The following is a 24,613-nucleotide window of genomic DNA, read 5'->3' on the forward strand; positions in this document are numbered from 1 at the left end:
TCATCCACATCCTGGCAGGTCGTTCCCAAGTAGTTGCGGATACATATTAGTGGAACAAAAGAACAAATTGACGAATAGAGAGAAGAACAGAAGAACGAACAGACTAGCCGATTGTCCAACTGCCATACACCATCCGCTTTAGAGAGCAGGTGGTCAAGTGTCGTCTTCACTGATTTACTGAGGGGGATAGGAGGTGTCCTGGTCCCGAAATCCCGAACTTAAAAAAACGAAATCCCGAGGTCCCGAATTTAAATAAAGTAAATCCCGACGTCCCGAAATCCGAAAAAAGGATTCCCGGATCCCGAAAGGGTCAATCCCGAGCTTAAAACACCCGATCCCGGAGTCCCGATAAAGGTCCTATCCCCTCTCTTTACTGAAGTTCATCCAAATATGTCGGTAGATTATTTTAACAACAAACATTATGATTGTTTCAATTTCTATCTGCATATAGAACTCTATCGTAAAACTAATTCTTCAATTGTTTGGTTATTACAAAAAACCATTATCGTCTGACTTTTCAAAAGTTCTATACAAAACATAGAATATTAAACCCATTTTTTTTTAATTTTACATTAAACCTGATATATACACTAGACATAAAGTATAAATTGTCAACCAGATCACGTTAGAACTGTTCCTATGTCAGAAAAAATGGTATCTGGTACTAGTCCCTTATAGAATTCCTCACATTTCGTTAAAACATCGTACAAAGCCATCAGTTGTGTATTAGCCTTAACTAGTCTTGTCTCTTTCCATAGATCATATATGTCACCTTGCAAACAAGGATCTTGCCGAACTTTCCCGATCATTCGCAAACACAGGGGGGAACACGATTTATCTTGTCCACAGTTTCGGATTACAGTATCTACTAAGGTGCGGTTTGTTGTTGCTAAATTGGAAATAAAACTCCGAAAATGACATCCAAAGACAGGAGCATCGATCATGATTTCGCAAAGAGGAACAGACCTATAATTCTGACAATGATGTGAAGGCCAGCTTTGTTTGGGGTAGTACAAAAGTAAACCTTTACACATTTCTCCGCGCCATGACACATCCCACTCTACGGTGTCATTTTCGGAGGTAGAATTGTATTCACAGGTCATCTTCAGCATGTCTCCTGGCAATAACTGTATTGGTTGTTTATACCTGGAAAAAAGTCAAAGATGAAAATTAGAAATAAAACTTCAAACAGTTTGCGCTTTTCATTTGCTTATCTTCATCAGGACTGCTCAAACACAAACATTTTAAAAACAAGAAATGTTTCTGTAAGGAGCTATAATAACAAAACGGACTTTAAATGAATAGCCTGATCAATTTTGCGTGTAGGAGCCTAAATTATAGTTTCTCAGTTATCATTTTTTTCCGTATCAGATTCATCAACTATTGTATTTCATACAAGTATATCATTCTTACAAGGATTATTTAACGAAAATACCATGCCCTTTTGAGAGGTAATCAAATTTCCTGAGCCGTTAGGCAAGGTAAATTTATTAAGCTAGAAACCGATATTTTCGCAAATACCCCTTGTAAGCATGATGTAATAGTTTAATTCCGCCGAATGATCCTTGTGTCCATCTAAACGAAAAGTCTAGAAGTCATTAAATTGATTGATTGTTGGTTGATTAACGTCCAGTTGCAAATATTTCATGCATATTCAGGATGATAAAAGTCATTGGAAGTCGTATAATGTCTAGACATGTTATTTCCTATCTGCCGTGGTATTTATTTTGCTAGCGAACATACCGTCACATGGAATCCCTAATGACACTTACACAGCGGGAGAGCAATATATAGAAAATTTGTGAAAATACCCTTTCTTTCATAAAAGTACAGCATTATTAAAAAAATGTACATAATTTGGAATTATTCCGCAAATCAGCGAATCTGTCAAACCCTATATGAATATTTATGAAAATCAAGAGACGACATCTCTATTCTAGAGAGTCCTATTCTTGATATTTTTAAATGCATCTATTGAAAAACCAAGCATTCAAACCTATCACATGTATACTGTTGAAAATACTCCACTTTTGATTTTCTTATTGCAAACACCATGGATTAAATATCAATCGTATGGTATATAATTGTCAACAAATATCAAGATATATATATGTAATAAACGGTCGACATAATACAGACACAGTTGTACAAAAGATATCCAAGAACAAATTGCTTACCAAAAGTAATGTGGATGAACAACTTTATAATTAGTATCATTTGTGACAATTTGTTGCAGTTTACCACCTCTGTGGATCTCTATTTTTTGTTTTCGACCTTAAAAAAAAAATAAAAGTAATATACGTTAATATTTCATAATCCACGAAAACGTATAACGGAAATATACTAATATACTATAACAGTAGATATAAACACTTCTTTAAGAAGACAGTCATGCGCAAAGGGTCAGTTTCTTTTGAATGGGCTAGTTAGCAATGTAACAGCCGGTAAAATGAAACGTCATAGAATCCTGCCATTTGTTTGTTTGTTTATTTGCTTTTCTTTCTTACGGTCACTTAATTGTTAAGTGGAAGAGCAGTAAAGCGATGTTTAATCTGGTACTGATTGTTCGGGTGATTTTTTAAATCGTTTACACCTAATATAACTTTAATGCATACATGTAATATCACAAGTGGAAGTTTATACAGGTTTGCTTAATTCCTTTCCGAAATACAAATTGAAAGGTTTTTTTGTTTGTTTTTTTTTATTCTACTTTTATCGTCTTTTTTTTTATTCGAAAGTATCATTCCATGCAGACTCCGATTTGTCTTCAAATGTTTTCTTATGTGTGCATCACGACTGATGCCACACGTGAAGGGGATCTTATTACCCTTCTGGAGCACAATTCTATTTAAAGACTCATAGATTAGACCGTTGGTTTTCCCGTTTGAATGGTTTTACACTAGTAATTTTGGGGCCCTTTATAGCTTGTTGTTCGGTGTGAGCCAAGGCTCCGTGTTGAAGGCCGTACTTTAACCTATAATGGTTTACTTTTTAAATTGTTACTTGGATGGAGAGTTGTCTCATTGGCACTCACACCACATCTTCCTATATCTATCATATATAGATAGTCATAATATATAGATAAAGATAAAAAGATGTGGTATCATATGAGTGCCAATGAGAACTCTCCATCCAAGTCACAATATATAAAAGTAAACAATTATAAGTCAAGGTACGATGTTCAACACGGAGCCTTAACTCACATCGAACAGCATGCTGTAAATAGCCTCAACAATAACTAGTGGAAACCAAACGGTCTAACATATATAAACAGATAACAACCACTAAACATCAGATTCCTGACTTAAGACAGGTGCAATCAATTGCAGCGGGATTAAACGTTTTAATAGTACCCAATCTTCTCCCTTTTCTGAAACAATAGTAAAACATCACAAGATGTATTTGGTTTTCAAACATAACTGCTAAGTCAATTCTTAAGATTTGTAATACAAACTTACCTAGCCTGTGCATATGATTCATACCAAGTACAATGTAGATTGGAGATGCCACCTGTAATACAGTACAATCTCCTGGACATGCGCTCACAACTTCAAAAGATTCTCTTCCGGGTGGCACTGAAAAATGTGTTACTTCCAAAGGTGAAACTCCCGCATCAAACCTCCTGAGTTTTGGTGTGTAATATAAAGTCATCCCGGAACTGTCGGTGTATCCTTGACGGCGGGTAGGATTATAATACTGAAACTGCAGATATGATAACATGACATGAAAATATCTTTTAAAATTGAAATTGAGTATATTAAGACTTAAAAGAAGTTATTTTGCAGTTTGATTGATGAAAATAAAATTAATTATACAAAACTGTTCCCTTATATCATGATGAAAAAAATCACTAGCAAGTGCATTGATTGTTGTGCTATTTTATTTGTCGTCACAGCTGACATGTTCTAATTATCTTTCCCACTTTTGATAGTTCAATTAGGAACCCTTGTAACAACACTCTTTTAGTGGTCTGTATAGGTAGCCCGTTGCAAGGCTAAATTTCTGACAAGATCCAAAATACCCTCATTTTCCTCAAATTTCCACGACCTTCATCCGGATGATCTTTATTACAGGGCATACATATTGTATTTATTATTTTATGGTAATCAAAGGTACCAGGATTATAATTTAGTACACCAGACGCGCGTTTCGTCTACATTTAAGACTCATTAGTGATCGACGCTCATATCAAAATATTTATAACGCCAAAAAAGTACAAAGTTGAAGAGCATTGAGGATCCAAAATTCCAAAAAGTTGTGCCAAATACATCTAAGGAAAGCTATGCCTGGGATAAACAAAATCTTAGTTTATCGAAAAATTTAAACTTTTATAAACAAGAAATTTATAAAAAAAAAAAATGACCACATTATTGATATTCATGTCAACATCGAAGAATCTGTTCTCATTTTGAAAGTATATGAAATGTTTGCCACTGGACATTAAGCAAATATATTTATAATGTATACATACAGCTACCATAACTTGTCTAAATCCTTTAATACCAATCCTGACTCCAGCTTCAGCAGGCATACACGTCTGGGGAACGCCTGCTGTGTATCCTGTAATGATTTCTTGGCATGGAGTTGTGGGTATACCATTGCATAGATATGCTCTGTCTGTTCTATTGAATTGCCTTCTAGGATCTAAAACAATAAACGAACATTGATTATCATTCTTTTGATTTCGTTATGATGGATTATACCCTGAACATTGTAGGTTTTACTGTGAAGATGAAAGCACATTTCAGCGGCAAATATCACGCTTTACGGACGCCATTATTATGTGGTTAACCGTAAATGCGACATTATTTGAGGTTTAAAGACACTTACTAGGTTTCTAATGGCCCCAATCAATCAACAAAAGCTAGCAATATCTTCCAATCAGATAGTAAGAAAGCATTAAGACCGCATACTGTCAATATCTTGTTTATCGGCGATGAGTTCTTTGTATCTTTATTTCGTTGTGTTGGTTTTTTTCTCGTCTTTTGGTTACCTTTCTTTTGTCATCCAATCATAAACAAAATGCTTACTGCAGTATGAGCTTTGATTTAAAGGTCCTTGGTTAACAAGAAGTGAAACAATTTAAAAGAAGTGAAACAACTTAAAACGGAACACATTAATGGCATGCTTCTCCTGATTTCAGACTTGCACATACAAAATGTGGTTGAATTGAATTGATTACTGTCAATCCACGTCTAAACATCAATTGAATCTATCTATATTCTTATAACAACGATTATAAAAAAAACTTGTTTTATTTTCAAATGACGCATATGTAATTGGCGATGGTATATTATATAGATTTGATATACGATTTTTTGTTGAGTCAATCAGTATGACCATTACTTAATAACATACATTTGTAGTAGCCATTCATTACGAAACGTGCATATCAAACAGTATGAACATTTTACATTAATTATTATTGATTAAAAGAAACCAATATGCAAAGGAAATGCCAAACAAGGACAAGATATATATGGTAAATGGTAGATAATCCAAAGTAAATTATTTACGTCCGATACCTAAGTTAAACTTAAGTCTAATTTGTCACAAATATGTGTTATGTTGATGGTTGCATCTCACGAAGACGAAAATGTAACTAAACTGAATAGAGAATCTCTACGATCTTTCATCAATACAAAATTCCATATTGACAAATACATACATCAGAGGTATACAAAATAAAACAACAACTTACAAGGTTCCTAACTTGTAATGGGCATTGTGTGAAGATTGAGATGGAATGGCGGACCAGTTTAGATACGCCCGTCGCATTTTCCATGAATACATTCTCTATGTCATACCAGAAATTTGTTGTTTTTTTTAAATCTAAAGGGAGCTGTTTTTAATAGATGAAATCAACTCATTAAAGTTTCATGAAAATATGTTTAAGTGTGTTTGAGTTATTGTTGACAGTTCGACATGTTGATGACGGACGGACGAACGGTGGACAAACTACGGTATTCCATGACACACCCCCTAAACGGGCGAATAAAACAACACAACATCATTGAACACTGAATATCAACAGTGTACCACCATACATATGCTCAATTACAGTATTTTGGTATAATTATTCTTACCACAACCGAATACAGTAATTCCATGTAATATCTGAGAGTTGTCTTTAATTGGCAAGGCAGCAATCACGTGATATTCTGCGTCACTTGGAAGACTGAATAACGAACACACGTAGGATACTCTCCTTGCAGGTACATAAGACAACGGTAGTCGTAGAGTTACATTTTTAACATCTATAAAATAAATCATACACATTAGCAAGTATACACTGAAGTAGTTGGCAAGGTCAAAACTGAAAACATTGGCATAGTAATAATAATCATCACAAAACAATACTTTATAAAAGAGGGACGAAAGATACCAGAGGGACATTCAAACTCATAATTCGGAAAATAAACTGACAACACCATGGTTAAAATTAAAAAGACAAACTGATAAACAATAGTACACATGGCACAACATATAAAACTTAAGAATAAGGAACAAGAACCCCACCAAAAACTAGGGGTGATATGTCATGCGTCTGAAGCGCCCTTTGGATCTGTGCAGAAACGCCAATTTGAAAGCCACGTATGAATAAAAAACGCAACAATGGAAGATATAATTTATGACGAAAAAAACAAGAGTCTAAAACTAATAGGCCGACTGAGTTAAAACCTTAGTTACTTTTTGAAATAATTAATAAACTTATAAACTAGAAAAAAAGAAACGTTTGTTAATTATATAGATCATTCCAGTAATGAGGTATTGACTACTGAGCTGATGACTGGTAATTCACCAACAGAGAAATCGACCCAGTGTTGTAAAATAGGAAACAACACTTTATAAAGTCTATGCTTCCGAAGCGTCTTTCTAGAGATCTACCATCACTATAGGAACGTAGAGACTCAAACATTTAAAAGCCAATGGTGCACACAACAACCGAAACAGTCGAAGAGCTTTTATTAATAAAGAACTTCACTAATTATAGCCTTCTAAGTTCAACCATGCCTATTTCATATAAATCATATCAGTGTTGAACTATTCACTACTGAGCTGATGATAACATCGGGGACTGATAGTCCACCAGCAGCGTTATCGACCCAGTGCTGTAAAACAAATTGGGAGCATTCCCGTTTCTATTCTTTATTTCGTCGTAGGACTTTTGCACTTTTTATAAACATTTGCGCTTTTATATATAAATATGTATATAAGACAATTGCGATTTTACAATATTTCCTTCTTCTTTTTTTAGTGTTTTAGGCCGTGTTCCTGTGAACTAAATATTTCATGAAAAATGCAAAAATCCAGTCAATTTGTTATAAGCGTATCAAAAAATTTACAGAGCATGTCCACAGCGTTTGAAGCGCAAATGTCCTATCGTGTTACATGAAAAATAAAAAGGCGCAAACGACCTGTGCACCGTTATGCTATCGATATATATTTATATACCTGTTGCATTTATTCCATCGCAAGCTGGCATTTCGTTGTTACACTGCAGTGAACCATTTCTGCTTTGACACGTCTCGCTGTCCCATGGCTCGCAAATTCCTACAATAACAAGTGGGGGGAAAATTAAGAATTAAGTTTGTATGACCCTGACTTAGTCCGGAGCATGATGTTCGGTGGTTGTCGTTTGTTGGTGTTATTCCTGTGTCTTTCATTTTTTCCCTATTGATTAGACCGTTAGTTTACATGTTTGAAATGTTTTACGCTAGTCATTTTAGAATCCTTTATAGCTTGCTGTTCGATATGAGCTAATGCTCAATCATGTTGAAGGGTGTACTCTAACCTGAAATCGTATTTTTTTTTAATACATTGCTATTTCGATTGATAGTTGTCATTTACACTCCTACCATTTTAACATCTTTTTATAAAGTTTTTAATGATTCTTTATATAACATCATTAACATGTACCTGGATGAGACAGAGGTGGGTATAGCGGTTGTTTGCTACCAGGAGTCCATAAACACCATGGGTCACCTAACTCATATCCGTTGTACCGACCATCTTGGTCAGAGTCCTTCCAGCATAAATCGGTTGTCCATTTCTATAAAATAAAACACTGTTGTAGGATTGTAATTGTATCATTTTTACTTTTTAAGTTTGAAAACGCGATTTTATTGTTTTATTGATGAGAGGTTGGATAGGGATCCTCCATTTCTACACTGTTAAATTTTGGTCATTTGTCTGTATTCTTTTATTCTTTGGTCCATTTTCTCTATTCTTTATCAAAAAATAAAAAATTCTGTAAATCCTGGTCTACACCCTTATCAATATAGGGAAATAAGAATCTCGAAATGGCTGGTGTTGACCGTAACATGTGAACCCCTTAAATTGGACGATTTTTGTTTTGTACAAAAATATGTACATTGTATAAGTTGGTTGACTTATAAATGGTAAAAACACAGATCAAATACTTTTTATTAGGGATATAAAATCAATTATTTTATCTGCATACATCAATCATCAATCCGTTTCTCAGTCAACATGTACCGCGAGATATTGTACAATGTGTATTGTTTTGTAATGGGTAGTAATATGTCTAATATTGATTCAAGTCGAAAGACCATCATAAAAAGTTGGCTAATTATTCTTAAAAAACGGAAACACAGATTGTATTGTCACCAAGCTTGCATATATATAACGTTATAAAGTAACATTATATGATAACTCAAGAACGGTCAAAGTGACGCCATATGCACGTTCAAACTTGATGTGTGTTGTAGTAACAAGGATTGTGCATTCGCTACATTTCATTTGGCTTGTGCAAACTATTTAAGTTATCGAACGGAAACCAATTTTTGGACCGACGGACAAACGGACAACGGTTACAAACATACATGTATGATAATGCTCTGCATAAAAAAACTTTCACGAATAGTCAAAATGCATGGGAAAAAATATTCTGTAATGTATATTTAAAAGGACAATCTTTTTCATATGCTTATATTATTTTTTTGGGGGAAACCTCCTGAAACAAATCTCATGGGAACTTTTAAAAAGAAATGACCTAAAATTAGCACAAGATCATCCAAATCAAACTTGATATGAGCCTACAGGATCATTTTTTGGGGGCGTAAACGAACTATCAATTGATGCTTATGTTTCCATTCCGATGTTGCTGCGTATATATATGAACACGGCTGCTAAACTGGCACCCCTTAGCAAGATCTAGAATTATTTACTACATGTACCTCAAGGGTTATTTGAAACTAGAATATATAGTTCCGTACACAAGGAGGATATGGACATGATGGATATAGTGAATGTCTTTAGAAGTTCAAAATTAGCATTTTTGTAATTGAATAACATATGAATATTTTATAAATTACTTGTCACTTATGTGGTGAAATTTGACATACTATAAATGCGTCCTTATTTGTAGCAGTAAATTTAAAACATCGTATCAGTCACTCCATCTTCGCTAGCCAAGGGTTACGATCCACTCCCGGCGTTCGAACGGGAGTGGATCGTAACCCTTGGCTAGCGAAGATGCAGTCACTCCAACAATCGTGTATCGATACATTAAATTAGTAAGGAATTTAAGCAAAACATTCAAAAAGAAATGTGACTATCGGATTCAAATACTCGACTATGATGTTGTCATCTATAATACTTGACCGAGATACAATGAGTGTATGACTACAACAGCTACCTAGCTGTCTTACCATATTTGGCCGAGTTTAAAAAAGAAGTGCAACAATTTGTCAAACCAAGCTGGTGGATTTGTTTTAGAATACAAATCTCGGTTAAACCATCAAATAACAAGACTGATCAAATTGTCACAATTCGGCCGCTACCGTACGTCATGCATCTAACGGCGAGTAGCGGAGTCACTACTAAAGGTTTCCCAATTGAGGACTGATCAACATGTTACACAATTAAAAAAAACGTAATCTTTTGATTTATTGTTTGTTGGATTGGTGTTTAACGCCACTTTAGGTTTTACTGAGTCGGTGGTCGGTAGAGAACTAGCATCGGCTCTTGATATAGTAGTACGTTTACTTACACAACTCGACCACCGGGGGCCGCTAACAAATCTTTTGATTTGCTTTCATGATCTTTCATGTCATTTCATCAATACGTACTAGTTTAAGTTTAGAATGTCGTATTTTTTTACGTTTGTATTTTTTATATGCATGAAAACTTTATAGATACAAATTATTTCCCATCAAGTATAAGGACATTCATAATTGGTCATTGTACTTTCGCCTGGTCGTTAGTCGACGTAACAGACCATTTATATGGCAGTTTTATTTCCTTTATATGTAAATGCTAGTCCTGGGTTCATGACCTTAGAAATATTTGATGATAACGTTGGCCTTAGTGAATACTAGTATTTCAATATAAAACCAAACAAACACCTCATTATAAAAGACAGCAACTGTATAATATTAACTTTGAATAAGAGATCTACTAAAACGTCCATAAGCAAATGCTGCTGAATTACTTATAATAAAGGTAAACTATTGGCTAGAAATACAATAACGTTTTGCAGAAGATAATGTAAGCTCATTATGTTTTATTGGAGTAGGCCAAACAACGACTTAATGAGGCAACAGTAGCTAGATGGGGAAGCTATTTTTGGGTAGTTCTATAGACGTTTAGACGAGAAATTTAAATGTGAAGCTTTTCGGGTTAAAACAACGCTAGCTTATTATGGACAGCAACATAACTGTATTCGAGTAAGCAATACTAGCTCTTGAGATACTATTAAAAAGAAAGCTTAATGAGTAGCTTTTAAGGAATTTAAAAAGAAGAATATCAAGACCGAAGCGTTTTGCAGAAGGGATTTTTAGTCGAAAGCTAGTATAACTTCCCTAATTAGGTCTTTACGTATTTTCCCAAAAAGCTATATCCATTCACAACTATTTTAAAAATTGACTGTTTTTAGAAGACTACTTTTTCTTTAGCCACTAATCTCAGATAGCCAATTTAACAATTACTTCAGATTGGAATAAAAGACAATAAAAAGAAAGTTGTCACTTTTCTGTTTTTCCCAGCTTGTACTGGACGACATTTTACAATCTGGTTATCAGTTCCCTCTTTAACTTCTTGTATGAACTCTATACTATCATGCTTTTTATATATGTTTATTATTTACCAGAAGTTAACAAATAATCTTCTTTGTTTTTCTTTTTTCCTATTGTTCTTATACATAATTGGCTAATCATCAGGCGTTATCTAAGGACAGATTCAGTTTCCTTAATAACCATGTGGTCATTTATAATAAATATTACCATACTTACGAAACCATTTAGTTTGAAGTCTTCACCAAATGGATTTCGAGGCCCAGAGCCCAGTGGTCCCATATGACCAACGCCTTTCCATATCTGAGTGGCATCGCATGGGTCTTTAACGTTTAGTCCATTTGGAATAAAGGCCTGAAATTGATAATATCCAAAACATTTATAACAAGACGAGAACAACAACACTATACTAATAATATGCATAGTACAAATGTAAAAATTTCTGTCGCTACATAAATAAACCTCGTTCCTGACAAGTATGAATATATAAAAAGTGATTCAAGTCATTTCATTAGGACAGGTAGAACAGGTTAGATCATAATTACTCTGATGAATGTGTATTGTTGTGATACGTTCGGGAGTGTGGTCTTTTATTGTAAAATTGAGAATGGAAATGGGGAATGTGTCAAAGAGACAACAACCCGACCAAAATAAAAAACAACAGCAGAAGGTCACCAACAGGTCTTCAATGTAGCGAGAAATTCCCGCACCCGGAGGCGTCCTTCAGCTGGCCCCTAAACAAATATATACTAGTTCAGTGATAATGAACGCCATACTAATTTCCAAATTGTACACAAGAAACTAATATAAAAATAATACAAGACTAACAAAGGCCAGAGGCTCCTGACTTGGGACAGGCGCAAAATTGCGGCGGGGTTAAACATGTTTGCGAGATCTCAACCCTCCCCCTATACCTCTTACCAATGTAGAAAAATAAACGCATAACAATACGCACAATAAAATTCAGTTCAAGAGAAGTCCGAGTCTGATGTCAGAAGATGTAACCAAAGAAAATAAACAAAATGACAATAATACATAAATAACAACAGACTACTAGCAGTTAACTGACATGCCAGCTCCAGACTTCAATTAAACTGACTGAAAGATTATGATTTCATCATATGAACCTCAGGCACAATTCTTCCCGTTAGGGGTTTAGTATCATACCATCATAACATATATGAGAAGAACATAACCCGTGTCATGCCAACAACTGTTTTTAGAATAAATGTCTTTAGTTCCGACGCAAAGACCTTATCAGTGACTCAATATTAACGCCAAAATATGCAATCTTTAATGACTTGACAACAGTATCGTAATTATATCCCTTCTTAATCAGTCTATTTAAAGGTTTTGTAAGTTTCTGATGTGAATACTGACACCTTTGTGCTTTATAAAGAATATTTCCATAAAAAATTGGATGTGAAATACCTGAACGTATAAAAAGTCTGCATGTTGAGCTATATTTACGAAAGATGTCTTTATACCGATTATAAAATTTAGTAAAAGTTTTGACTAGTTTGTGATATCGAAAACCCTGGTGTAATAATTTTTCAGTAATACATAAATTTCTCTCGTTAAAATCTAAAACATTGTTACAAACACGAGCGAATCGTACAAGTTGAGATATATAAACACCGTAAGATGGTGACAAGGGAACGTCACCATCTAAAAACGGATAATTAACGATAGGAAATGAAAAATCATCCCTTTAATCATAAATTTTAGTATTCAGCTTTCCGTTAGTGATATAGATATCAAGATCGAGGAAAGGGCAGTGGTCATTATTAGTATTAGCTTTATTTAAAGTAAGTTCAGCAGGATATTTCATTAATATACATACTGAAGTCGTCATTATTGAGAGCCAAAATATCATCCAAATATCTAAAAGTACTATTAAATTTGTTTATCAAATGTTGTTTTGATGGGTCTTTGCTTATTTTTGTCATAAATTGTAACTCATAACAATACAAAAAGAGGTCCGCAATAAGTGGTGCACAGTTAGTTCCAATTGGAATTCCGATAATCTGACGATATACGGAATCCCCAGAGCGAACAAAAATGTTATCTAGTAAAATTTCAAGGGCATATATAGTATCAAAGCATGTCCAATTAACATAGTTTTTTTGTTTATTGCTACTAAAAAATGACCTAAAAGAGTTTGAACATATATATTCACATTCTTATTTTTTGAATGGACATTTAATTAGGTGTGTGAATTTTTTCTTAATGAGAATGTGAGGCAATGTGGTATACAGGGTAGAAAAATCAAAACTTTGAACAGATTCAAAATCACCAATATGAGCATGCAATTTATCAAGTACTTCCAACGAGTTCTTGACACTCCAAAAGTAATTTATTCCACTATTTTCGAAGGCCTTATTTGAACAATGTATTATAAGGTTTTTAATTGTACCAAGTGTGCTGGTAAGAAGAATAGACAATTTAGTAGTTGAACAATGGCTTGAAGACGAAATAAATCTATATTTGTAAGGGGTTTTGTGTAGCTTTGGAAGCCAATACATAGTTAGTACCCATCTCAATGAAATGTTGGATGCTAATACGTTAATTGTCGTTATTTGTGTTTTAAACCACATTTTTGTCAGAACAAATGTCGTTGATATACGTGTTTGTAAAATGTGCACTATAAACGTCAAAATATACTGTTTGGAACATATATATATAGAATAATACATGGAAAATTCGTATCGCAAGCTATATCACCACGATAAATCAATATCAATCCCTAAAGTTATCAAAGGCCGGGACATTAATACTCAAAAGTCAATATTAAAACTGTCCATGAAATATGAAAAAGACCATCTCATAAACAAAAGTATACAAAACACAACGTAGAAGAGTTAGACTGAGCAACACAAACCCTAACAAAACAGGCGGTAAGCATGGGTTCTTCGGAAGGGTAAGCAGATACTGCGCCACATGTGGCACTCGTTGGGTTGCGTGTGCTAATACAAACATAGCAATAGTCCAATAACCAAATACATGCCATCCCTTGCGGGCGTTCTGATCCAAATAAAGATATTGGATCCGTAGATTTATCTTATTATTCACACATGTACACGCGAAGGCACCTATGTTATAGTATTGCCAGAATATTTTACTAGTTTGCAGAATGTTGAATATGACATGGTGTATTGATTACTGCAATGACACAAAATGGTTACGTTTCTTTGCAGATCACATGCGCTTTTATTGTTGTCCTTCATCTCACATTTATAATACGTTTCCACACGGAGGGCTCACATCTTACTGCGAGTTATGGCTTTCTTTTATTCTGCTGGTATTAAGAGTGACTCACTTTGTGTTCTTATTAAAAAAAAAATTGTTCCGTAGTCATGCATGTCCAGTTTTGATTTTGATTATTTTGATTGTTTTGTTCTGCATGTTCCCCGTTTGTTTTGGTTTCTGTTGTTTTCTTCATATTACGGTTGTTGCGTTGTCCCATGTAACAAACTCGAAACATAAAACTCGAACAATTCGCGAAATGTGCACGCAACTCTTCGAAATTTTGCATGAACATTCTATGACGGGATATATTTCAGTATTGGTTGACATTGCTGTCTCCATTTAAAATTTGCATACATATTTTCAAAAGAATATGATGTACGGAAATGTCCCATCGGAAATTTAATTTGCAGTTCAAAAATAAAATTTTGACAAGATAATTTATTGAATTGTATGCACGATCGTTTTGTACTAAGTGTTTGCTCCCGAAATTCGAATTGAAAAATAAATTGAGCTACATAATAAATTCAAAACAATAGATTTGCAATGTCTTGCGGAAATGTCCGAGTTCAACTTTCATGCCTTCACAAAAACTTTTACGGAAAAAAACCGGATATTTGATTTTGTGATGATTATTTTTCGGCCTTGATAACTATACCAATAAAAAGTACTTTTAAAGTTGAAGTTGTTACACCAAATAACATTAATATTACAGGGTTATCTATAAAAAATACGGATTAATGAAAATGTCTTGCAAGTTTGTCCGTTATCATAATTTGACGTCGCTACAAGCGTAATATGCTAGGAACGGCATGCACTGCGTGTGCCTTCCTCCACTAAATATAAATGTCCTGCTTTCAACAAAACGAAATCATGCACACATTACAAAAATACATATCTATAAGACTGTCAAAAAGTAAGAACACTTCAGTATCATAAGTATAAGCTATTGTGTGTCACTGCTTGTATAAAATCATACTCGGGTTGAATATATAATGCAGCAATATTCCTCTAAAAACACATAATTACTAACAGTAAAAATGAATATCCTATGTTAATTATAAAATCATTGGATTCTCACGGCATTTATACCTGTGTGTTATAATTTGCATTTACCCAAAAAGGAAAGCAGGAAGAATTAGATAAAGCACGTTTCCAATTTAACGTCATTTTTATGTTACACTAAATGGTAGCACTATCTGACGTTGCGTCTGTACATATTTAAAACGTTCCTGAAAGATGAAGATGACTATGATTTCTAATGAGGTAACTTTTCAGGAAGCGCAATCCGATTTATTTACTTTTAAATATCCATTCCTTGTAAATTAATATCCATACATTGGGAAAAAAACCTTGAAAGAATCTGCCCCGTTTTTTTTGTTTTGTTTTTTTTAATTTTCAGTCATTTTATTTCAATTTTGATTGATTGGTTGATTGCTTGCAGTGGTAAACATTTCATGATAATTTTTCAATTCATATCAAACACTTTGAAAAATGACGAATTCAGTTTAATTTTACCGTAAAACAGAAAGTTGTTTGTAAAAATTTCTATTCTGATTTTCCGGAAGTTATTTTCCGATCTCGGCATTAGTTTAGAATTTGATTTGTTCTCTAGACTTTACATTAAATGTTTGGAAGCTCTTGAAAATTGCCGAAAGGAAGGGGCGGGAACGACTTGGTACACTAATCAAGTGCAGGAAATAAGTCGTTTTTCTCTTTACAGATTAATGGTAAATGTATAAGATATGCAATAGATCCAAAGATTAACTTCTAATATGATCTATTTTATAAACAATAATTCATTTTTCTGTCGCACGATAAATTAATAGGCAAATCATGTTTGCCGGTGAAAAAAGAGGACAGGATAACCAAAACGGTTCAAAAATTAAAAACAAATAAAATCAGACAGCACCATGATAAAAATAAAAATATCCCAGACAACTAGATTAATAAGCCAATGAACACTGCATAGAAAAATAAAGATTGGACAACACAAAGTCGATTAAAAACCTGGTCAAACTCTACTGGTACTGTGAGTCTATGGTACAAAACAAATGTAGGGTAGGCAGTAATGTAAGAAGCAGAAACACTAGCAGTTGATGACATAGTGTTTACAAAACAAGATGTAAAAAAAGCAGCTAGAAATTCTGTTACAAAAAAATGGCAACGCAGATGGGAAAATAGTGATACTGGACGTCATTATTTCAGATTTCATCCTGAAGTTAAAGATAAAGTTAAAAAAGACTTCCCGTCAAAAAAAATGTACAACATAATCAACAGTTTACGAACAGGTTATTCTAAATTAAATGCATACCAATTTATAATAAACCTGTGATCACTGCAAACAAAAAGAAAATGTACAACACTACCTTTTTGAATGTGACCTGTATTCAGATGCCAGAGACAAATTATTTCATCAAAATACTTCATAACAGGACAAATTCCAACAGATCTAGACAATTTATTAACAATCAATTTGCCAAATGCAGAAAATATCAATCAACTATTAGCGGAGTACATAGAGGAAACAAACCATTTTAGTGGATAATTTGATACAAATTTCTTAATTTTTTTTTTATTTTTAATTTTTCATGCCATTTCAATAACCTAATAAACCATTTTTTAAATTTATTTCACTTCATACAATAATTCTATAATATTTATAAAGCGCCACCTACAATATATAAGTACAAAGGAGAAACTACATTTGTGATAATTATTTTACAAGAGAGGATAATTTACAAGAGAGATTACTCTGTCATCACGACAAAGATTGAAGATTGAAGAAGAAAGCAGTTTCTGCTTCACGCGTCATGTTAATATGAAGCAGACATTACCTGTGAAAGGGGCCGAAGTCTATGATTTTTTTTTAATTCAAACATATCTTAATTTCAAAAGGGAAATACCGTAACTTTTCCAATTTTGGTTCTGTTGTTAGGGATTTTAGTTGTGACGATATTTAAGTTATGACGTCATATGCAATGTAAACAAAGAAACGCTATCATTAGGTAACGTTTTTTCATATCAAGGAATTATTAAAAATGAAATTGATATTGCATTCCTTCCTATTTTATACATGTTATACTAGACTGATAAATATATATTTTACTGAAAATTTCATGCAAACAAGACTGTAAAAGGGAAGTACATTGTAGATTTCTGCGCAGATGCAGGAATTCAAAGCATGACATAAAAAAAATTGAACGATTTTAAGTTCATTAGTATTTTTTTTTTTTATTGAATTTTCTACTGTTATTGTAGTCCCAATAATTATGACATCTGGCAAGGCTATTTTATTTTTTTTCTGGGACGCCTTCCTACATACATACATTGTAGGAAGGCGTCCCAGAAAAAAATTAAAATAGCCTTGCCAGATGTCATAATTATTTGGACTACTGTTATTGGAGACTTTGTCCCTATACTAAATGCAAGTGAAAAGTTGGTATTTATATGGCTACAGTAATTTAAAGTGTCTAAGTGTCTAGCTGCGAAAACTTAGCTCTTAAGGTCCTTTTGATGATTTTTGATATTTGCAGACCAAAGATGGCAAAAAAAAAATCAAAGGACAATAGAGCTACGTTTTCGCAGCTACTAAGTGTCATGCCTGGTAATGTGAGAGACCATGAGTACTCAAGTGTAGTAGTGGTTGCATTGGGTAAAAGTCAAATTGGCACCTGGTCAAATCAGTACTCATAGAAAAATCCAAATCGACAAAAAAGGCATCTGGTTAAATTAGCACCAATATAAAATCAATTTGGCATTCACAATAATTTGTTAAAATGTATATATGAGTACATTTGTACTTATAAAAATGTATATTAAATGGTCTTTCTATCATGTCTAGTTTAATTATTTAAAGAAAACTTGAGGTTGGATTTTATCATCTATTACATCATTAAAAATAATCAAGCAGTTAGAATACTTCTAAGTAATTAGGATTGTTTTTAAAGTTTTCTCAAAATGTTTCGATTAGTTATTTTTTCCAATAAATCAATCAATAACTTCCAACAATTAGATAAGCAACAAATTTGTTGTTTTAATGCTATACAGGTAGATATTGTTGTTTTTTCTTTGAATAGCCAGTTTAGGAAGTTAGGAACTGAAATGAAAAAAAAGGACTCCTTTACCACCTGAAAATTAGAAGCAATAAAAGGGAAACCTATCACTAATTACAGTCACATGCAAAATAATCAGCAATTAAAGCAGTATTTCATGAAAGGTTAAACAGCATTAAACCAATATATTCATGATATTCAAGCAAATTGTTCAACTGGTAAAATATATCACAAATAGAGAATACTTTGAGGACACGTTAGGATTAACAAAAAAAATGAACAGAAACCACCAAAATACTTTAATAATCATATTTCAATAATCCCCTTCTTTATTTTATTTTTTTGCCGAAAATACTAAAGAAAAAAAATATATATTCAACATATTAAACATAAGTGCCGAAATGACTACATTGTGTGCCGATTTAACATGTTTAACCAGGTGCCAATTTGACTAGCTGTCGATATGACAAGATTCCAATTTATCATGTTTATTCAGACCTGTGCCAATTTGACTAGAATTCCTAATGGTCTGACTTAAAGTATGTGTTGGTCTATTCTTTTCTAGGCTTTCTAGTATTGACTTTACATTAGGCTTGTCTTTTATCTCCTTCAAAATTCAAGTATCCTAATCATGCTTATCAAAATATGACATTATAACAGATGGGGGAGGATCTAAAAAATAGTCCTATTGGTTAAAAGATTGAAAAATGGAGTTTGCAGTCGTGTCCGTGCATTTATGCATGAACTGTTCTACCAAATCTTCCTAAATTTTAATATGTTGTTACTGATGACAAAATGGAGGTCAAGTTCAATAATGACGATTTTGACTTTTACGGTTCAGGAGTTACAGTATGGTTCTTGAAAGATTGAAAAATGGAGTTTCCAGTCGTGTCCGTGCATTTACGCATGAACTGTTCTACCAAAGCTTCTTAAATTTTAATATGTTGTTACTGATGACAAAATAGAGGTCAAGTTCAATAATGACGATTTTGACTTTTACTGTTCAGTAGTTATGGTCCTTGAAAGATTGAAAAATGGTGTTTCCAGTGGTGTCTGTGCATTTTCTCGTGAAACAATCAACCAAAGCTTTTGAAATTTTTATATGTTGTTTCTGATGACAAAAAAGAGGTCAAGTTCAATAATGACGATTTTGACTTTTACTGTTCAAGAGTTATGGTTCTTGAAAGATTGTAATATGGCGTTTCCATTCACGCTGTTGCATTTACCAATGAACCATTCAATCTAAGCTTTTCAAATTTTAATATGTTGATACTGATGACAAAATGGAGGTCAAATTTGATATCAATTGACTATTTCACTTTCACCATTCATTAGTTATGGTTCTTGTGATATAGCCAGGACGCAAATAAATATTAATAAATCTGGTTTGCTGTCGTTGTGACAGCCTCTTGTTATTTTTTATTTTCTAGATTTTTACTGTCAATTATTGTCCATGTGCCGACGTCATTAATTTTTTTTATCACCATAATAAGGTTTAATAATGAAGGTTGAAAGCATGGTCAGGCCCTAGTATGGCCAATATTTGTAGCTAAAATTTAATTTCAGAGAAATGACATAATAGAAAATACATTCTTGTGCTTAAAAATAAATAATCAGCATTCTTTAAATGACAAGAATTAAGAGATATTTTCAAATAAATCTAAAAATCGGGACATGTACAATTTCCTCTGGTTTTAAGAGCAAATTAAATCCAACAGGATAGCATCTGATAGGGACTTTTTAGCTCACCCGTCCCGAAGGGACAAGTGAGCTTATGCCATCACTTGGCGTCCGTTGTCGTCTGTCGTCGTCGTCTGTCGTCGTAAACTATTTCAAGAATCTTCTCCTCTGAAACTACTGGGCCAAATACTTTCAATCTTTAACTGAATGTTCCTTAGGGTATCTAATTTATAAATTGTATCCGAAGTTTTGATCTATCAACAAACATGGTCGCCATTGCTAAAAATAGGGGTCAAATGCAGTTTTTGGCTTATAACTCAAAAACCAAAGCATTTAGAGCAAATCTGACATGGGGTAATATTTTGTTTATCAGGTCAAGATCTATCTGCCCTGAAATTTTCAGATGAATCAGACAACCTGTTGTTGGGTTTGCTGCCCCTGAATTGGTAATTTTAAGGAAATTTTGCTGTTTTTGGTTATTATCTTGAATATTATAATAGATAGAGATAAACTGTAAACAGGAATAATGTTCAGCAAAGTAAGATTTACAAATAAGTCAACATGACGGAAATGGTCAGTTGACCCCTTTAGGAGTTATTGCCCTTTATAGTAAATTTTTAACCATTTTTCGTAAATCTTAGTAATCTTTTACAAAAATCTTCTCCTCTGAAACTACTGGGCCAAATACTTCCAAACTTTAAATGAATGTTCCTTAGGGTATCTAGTTTGTAAATTGTATCTGAAGTTATGATCTATCAGCAAACATGGTTGCCATTGCTAAAAATAGAACATAGGGGTCAAATGCAGTTTTTGGCTTATAACTCAAAAACCAAAGCATTTAGAGCAAATCTGACATGGGGTAATATTGATTATCAGGTCAAGATCTATCTGCCCTGAAATTTTCAGATGAATCAGACAACCTGTTGTTGGGTTGCTGCCCCTGAATAGGTAATTTTTAGGAAATTTTGCTGTTTTTGGTTATTATCTTGAATATTATAATAGATAGAGATAAACTGTAAACAGGAATAATGTTCAGCAAAGTAAGATTTACAAATAAGTCAACATGACGGAAATGGTCAGTTGACCCCTTTAGGAGTTATTGCCCTTTATAGTAAATTTTTAACCATTTTTCGTAAATCTTAGTAATCTTTTACAAAAATCTTCTCCTCTGAAACTACTGGGCCAAATACTTCCAAACTTTAATTGAATGTTCCTTGGGGTATCTAGTTTGTAAATTGTATCCGAAGTTGTGATCTATCAACAAACATGGTCGCCATTGCTAAAAATAGAACATAGGGGTCAAATGCAGTTTTTGGCTTATAACTCAAAAACCAAAGCATTTAGAGTAAATCTGACATGGGGTGATATTGTTTATCAGGTCAAGATCTATCTGCCCTGAAATTTTCAGATGAATCAGACAACCTGTTGTTGGGTTACTGCCCCTGAATTGGTAATTTTAAAGAAATTTTGCTGTTTTTGTTTATTATCTTGATTATAATTATAGATAGAAATAAACTGTAAACAGCAATAATGTTCAGCAAAGTAAGATCTTCAATTAAGTCAATTTTACCAAAATTGTCAATTGACCCCTTAAGGAGTTATTGCCCTTTAAAGACTTTTTTTCACAATTTGTGCATCATGTTGACTTACTTTAAAAAATCTTCTCCTTTGAAACTGCTGTATCAATTTCAGCCAAATTAGGCTAAATGAGTTTCAGAGTATCTAGTATAAATTTTATATTTTATTTCCTTGTATGTCAAGAAACATAGCTCCTATGGCTAAAATAGAACATGGGAGAAAATGATTATTTTTTTTGGCTTTTGAAGAAAATAGGACGATCCAAAAAACATTTAAATAAATTGAAAAGTCAAAATAATCATTGATGAGAGATTTAACCAAAAGAATTAAGGTGAGCGATTCAGGCTCTTGAGAGCCTCTTGTTTTATAATGGATTTTTGTATTGTAGGTAATTTAACATATGAATCGCGCATGTAAGAGCCAAAACATGTCTTTTAAATTCTATAAGTATTGCAGGCTGGTAGGGTTTCTGTTTCTTTAATAAAATCATATTACATTTACTGTATACCACTATTCTGTCAACACTGAGGTTGTGAGTTTCAATTCTCGCAAGTAGCTGGACTTCAATCTTTTAAAATTGACTCAGACTCAGTTTTGGTTCTCTCCTAGCATTCTGTCTTTCTACTCTAATAAAAACATTTTGCCACAAAATAGCACAATAGTATAAATATATATATTGAAAGTGGTTTTAAACACCATATTGTCAATCAATTCATTAATGAAATGTTATTTACTCAGCTCATATTTTCTTAGATATATATCAATTTTTTAATCTATTCTATTTCTAATACTTTTTCAAACTGAAATAAATTCAAAAGAATTTCATACAGTGTGACTATTTACAATGTATAAAGTTCCATTAATTTATTATGTCCTAATGTACATTTAGTACACTTTTACATTATCCTTGATGATCATTAATGTATTTTGAAAATAATTTACATGTAAATTTTACATACAAATACATGTATGTGTCATGGGATATTCTTACTTTGGAAAGTTTACCTGCACAGGTGAATTTATGTATTACATTTAAAGACTTTTATTATGAACACCTAGTTAGGGGAAATATTTTGATAGCCTAAATAGGAATAGAAAAAAGACACAATATATTAATTATTTGTTTATTACATGTACTTGTGTCATTCTTATTCAGTAATTGTATGCGTAAGTAGATTATTATCACGTTTTTATGCTAAATTTTTTAAACGTATGCTATTGCATTGTACGATACTTGACAGTATGGAAGAAGGGTGTATATTATAACTTTGTATGTTTATAATCATAATAATGGCAGATATATACTTGTTCATCCTGCTCATGTTTTTGATTACAAATGGGTAGTTTGTTTGAACATCTTATTATCTTTTGAGCTGCAAATTGTATCAAAATTAAGTAGAGATTTCCCATATTTTACATGTGAGTTGGGGATCTGCAGCATTGTAACGGTACCTATATGTAGTAATGACTATTACATGTAGATAGCAAAACCTTGCACAACAAACATGTAGGTACATATGCACAGCCATAAAAGCAGAAAAGTAAAGAAACAGTGCTTTTAATGTTTAATGTTGTTTTTTGTCTGAAAGTCACATTAAGGCCTTCAATATGGAGTCCAAAAAAACCACCCCAAAACTCTCACCTCACTACAAGTTTTTATGCCATTTTTAATTTATATATTATACATGTTCATACATGTTGGCATGAACTTCATTATTTAACTTGATTGATTTATTTAGTTGATATTAATGTTCTACAGGGATGCCAGAATACATTCACATTTTTGGGGGGTTTGGGAGATGAGGGTCATTTTTCCCTATAGATCTATTATATTTCTATGTTCATTGTACCTGTAATATTTTTTAATGTCTATTGTTTGTGTTTTCTTTTGTTTAATGATTTTATTTCCTTCACTTATAATTTTTTATTGAAACCAAGCATGGGTATGATGGTTTCTTTTTTACATGGCTTATAAGATGATGATCAACACAATCTGAAAATAATTAAATACTGTAAATTCAGAAATTATTGCAAGGTTTTTATTATTGTGAAAATGCGAGTGGGTTATAATCGCAATAATTTAAACTCGCACTTTGAACATTTTTACATGAATTAAACTGATTATTTTCAATAACGCAAAAATTAAATTCCCATTTTAGTCTTAAATGACGAAATCGCAATAATAAATGCACGCATTATTTTCTGAATTTACAGTAAATAATTTTTAACTTTTCACAATATTAAAATTTGACTGTAAACCTTCTTTTTTTGGGGGGGGGGGGGGGGGGGAATTGGCATTTCCAGGCTCACATATGAAAAAGAATCTGTCATACATTTTAAGTGCCAAAGGACATGCAAAATAAATTTATATATGACTCTCAATAGTAAAATTTCACATTTCTGATTAGGCTGTTTGGAATCTGACAAGAGTTTTTTTATAAAATCATTCTTGTGTATAATTTTCAGTTTAGTATGATGTCCATTATCACTGTACTAGTATACATATTTTTTAAAGGGACAGCTGAAGGACGCCTACTGGTGCGGGAGTTTCTTGCTCACCCATTGGTGGCCTTCGGCTGTTGTCTGCTCTATGGTCAGGTTGTCGTAGCTTTGACACATTCCCCATTTCCTTTCTCAATTTTATTGATCTGCTTGGGGAAGTCATGTATTCTAGTTATTCCAAGTTAATTTGTTAATCGATATTTATAGGAAAAACAATTTGAAATTGGAAGAAAAGAGTCCAGAATAATTTAACACAGCTGCAGTCAGAATTAGCAATATTTGGACATGTAAAAAATGATGTAGAAACACTCAAAAGTTTGTTTATTTTATTTGAAAAAAAGTATCTGTTTTCTTTAACTTCTATATATATGTAGTTATTATAAGTTTTTTAATTCAAGAAAACTGTTAACTTATGTCATTTACATACTTGAACCACTATGAAATTTAGTAGGAGAAGCTTCCGATTCATTTCTTTGATCCATAATACATTTTGTACTTCAATCAAATTTGAATTTA

General features: G+C 32.9%; 2 protein-coding genes across 6 annotated transcripts in view; one reads left to right on the top strand and one right to left on the bottom strand.

Annotated features, from left to right (window-relative positions):
- Positions 1-518: 518 nt before the first annotated feature.
- LOC134683188 (dopamine beta-hydroxylase-like) overlaps positions 519-24,613 on the bottom strand; it is a 60,852-nt gene continuing 36,757 nt past the window's right edge. For 2 of the 3 annotated variants that reach the window (XM_063542329.1, XM_063542330.1), the window contains 8 exons: positions 11,256-11,390; positions 7,921-8,053; positions 7,456-7,554; positions 6,087-6,257; positions 4,472-4,644; positions 3,459-3,702; positions 2,178-2,274; positions 523-1,146 (listed from right to left, as the gene is read on the bottom strand). In XM_063542329.1, the coding sequence (XP_063398399.1) occupies positions 621-1,146; positions 2,178-2,274; positions 3,459-3,702; positions 4,472-4,644; positions 6,087-6,257; positions 7,456-7,554; positions 7,921-8,053; positions 11,256-11,318 (1,506 nt within the window). In that variant the 5' untranslated portion in view covers positions 11,319-11,390 and the 3' untranslated portion in view covers positions 523-620. Of the gene's footprint in view, positions 1,147-2,177; positions 2,275-3,458; positions 3,703-4,471; positions 4,645-6,086; positions 6,258-7,455; positions 7,555-7,920; positions 8,054-11,255; positions 11,538-24,613 lie in introns of those variants that run through there. The other variant, XM_063542328.1, reaches the window with a different exon arrangement.
- Positions 15,909-24,613, top strand: part of LOC134683186 (uncharacterized) — a 71,738-nt gene continuing 63,033 nt past the window's right edge. Inside the window, exon 1 of one of the 3 annotated variants that reach the window (XM_063542315.1) lies at positions 15,909-16,012. The gene's annotated coding sequence lies outside the window, so the exon portion shown is untranslated. Of the gene's footprint in view, positions 16,013-22,638; positions 22,763-24,613 lie in introns of those variants that run through there. The other 2 variants (XM_063542318.1, XM_063542316.1) reach the window with 2 other exon arrangements.

Source organism: Mytilus trossulus, chromosome 9, assembly GCF_036588685.1.
Source record: "Mytilus trossulus isolate FHL-02 chromosome 9, PNRI_Mtr1.1.1.hap1, whole genome shotgun sequence".
NCBI lineage: Eukaryota > Metazoa > Mollusca > Bivalvia > Mytilida > Mytilidae > Mytilus > Mytilus trossulus.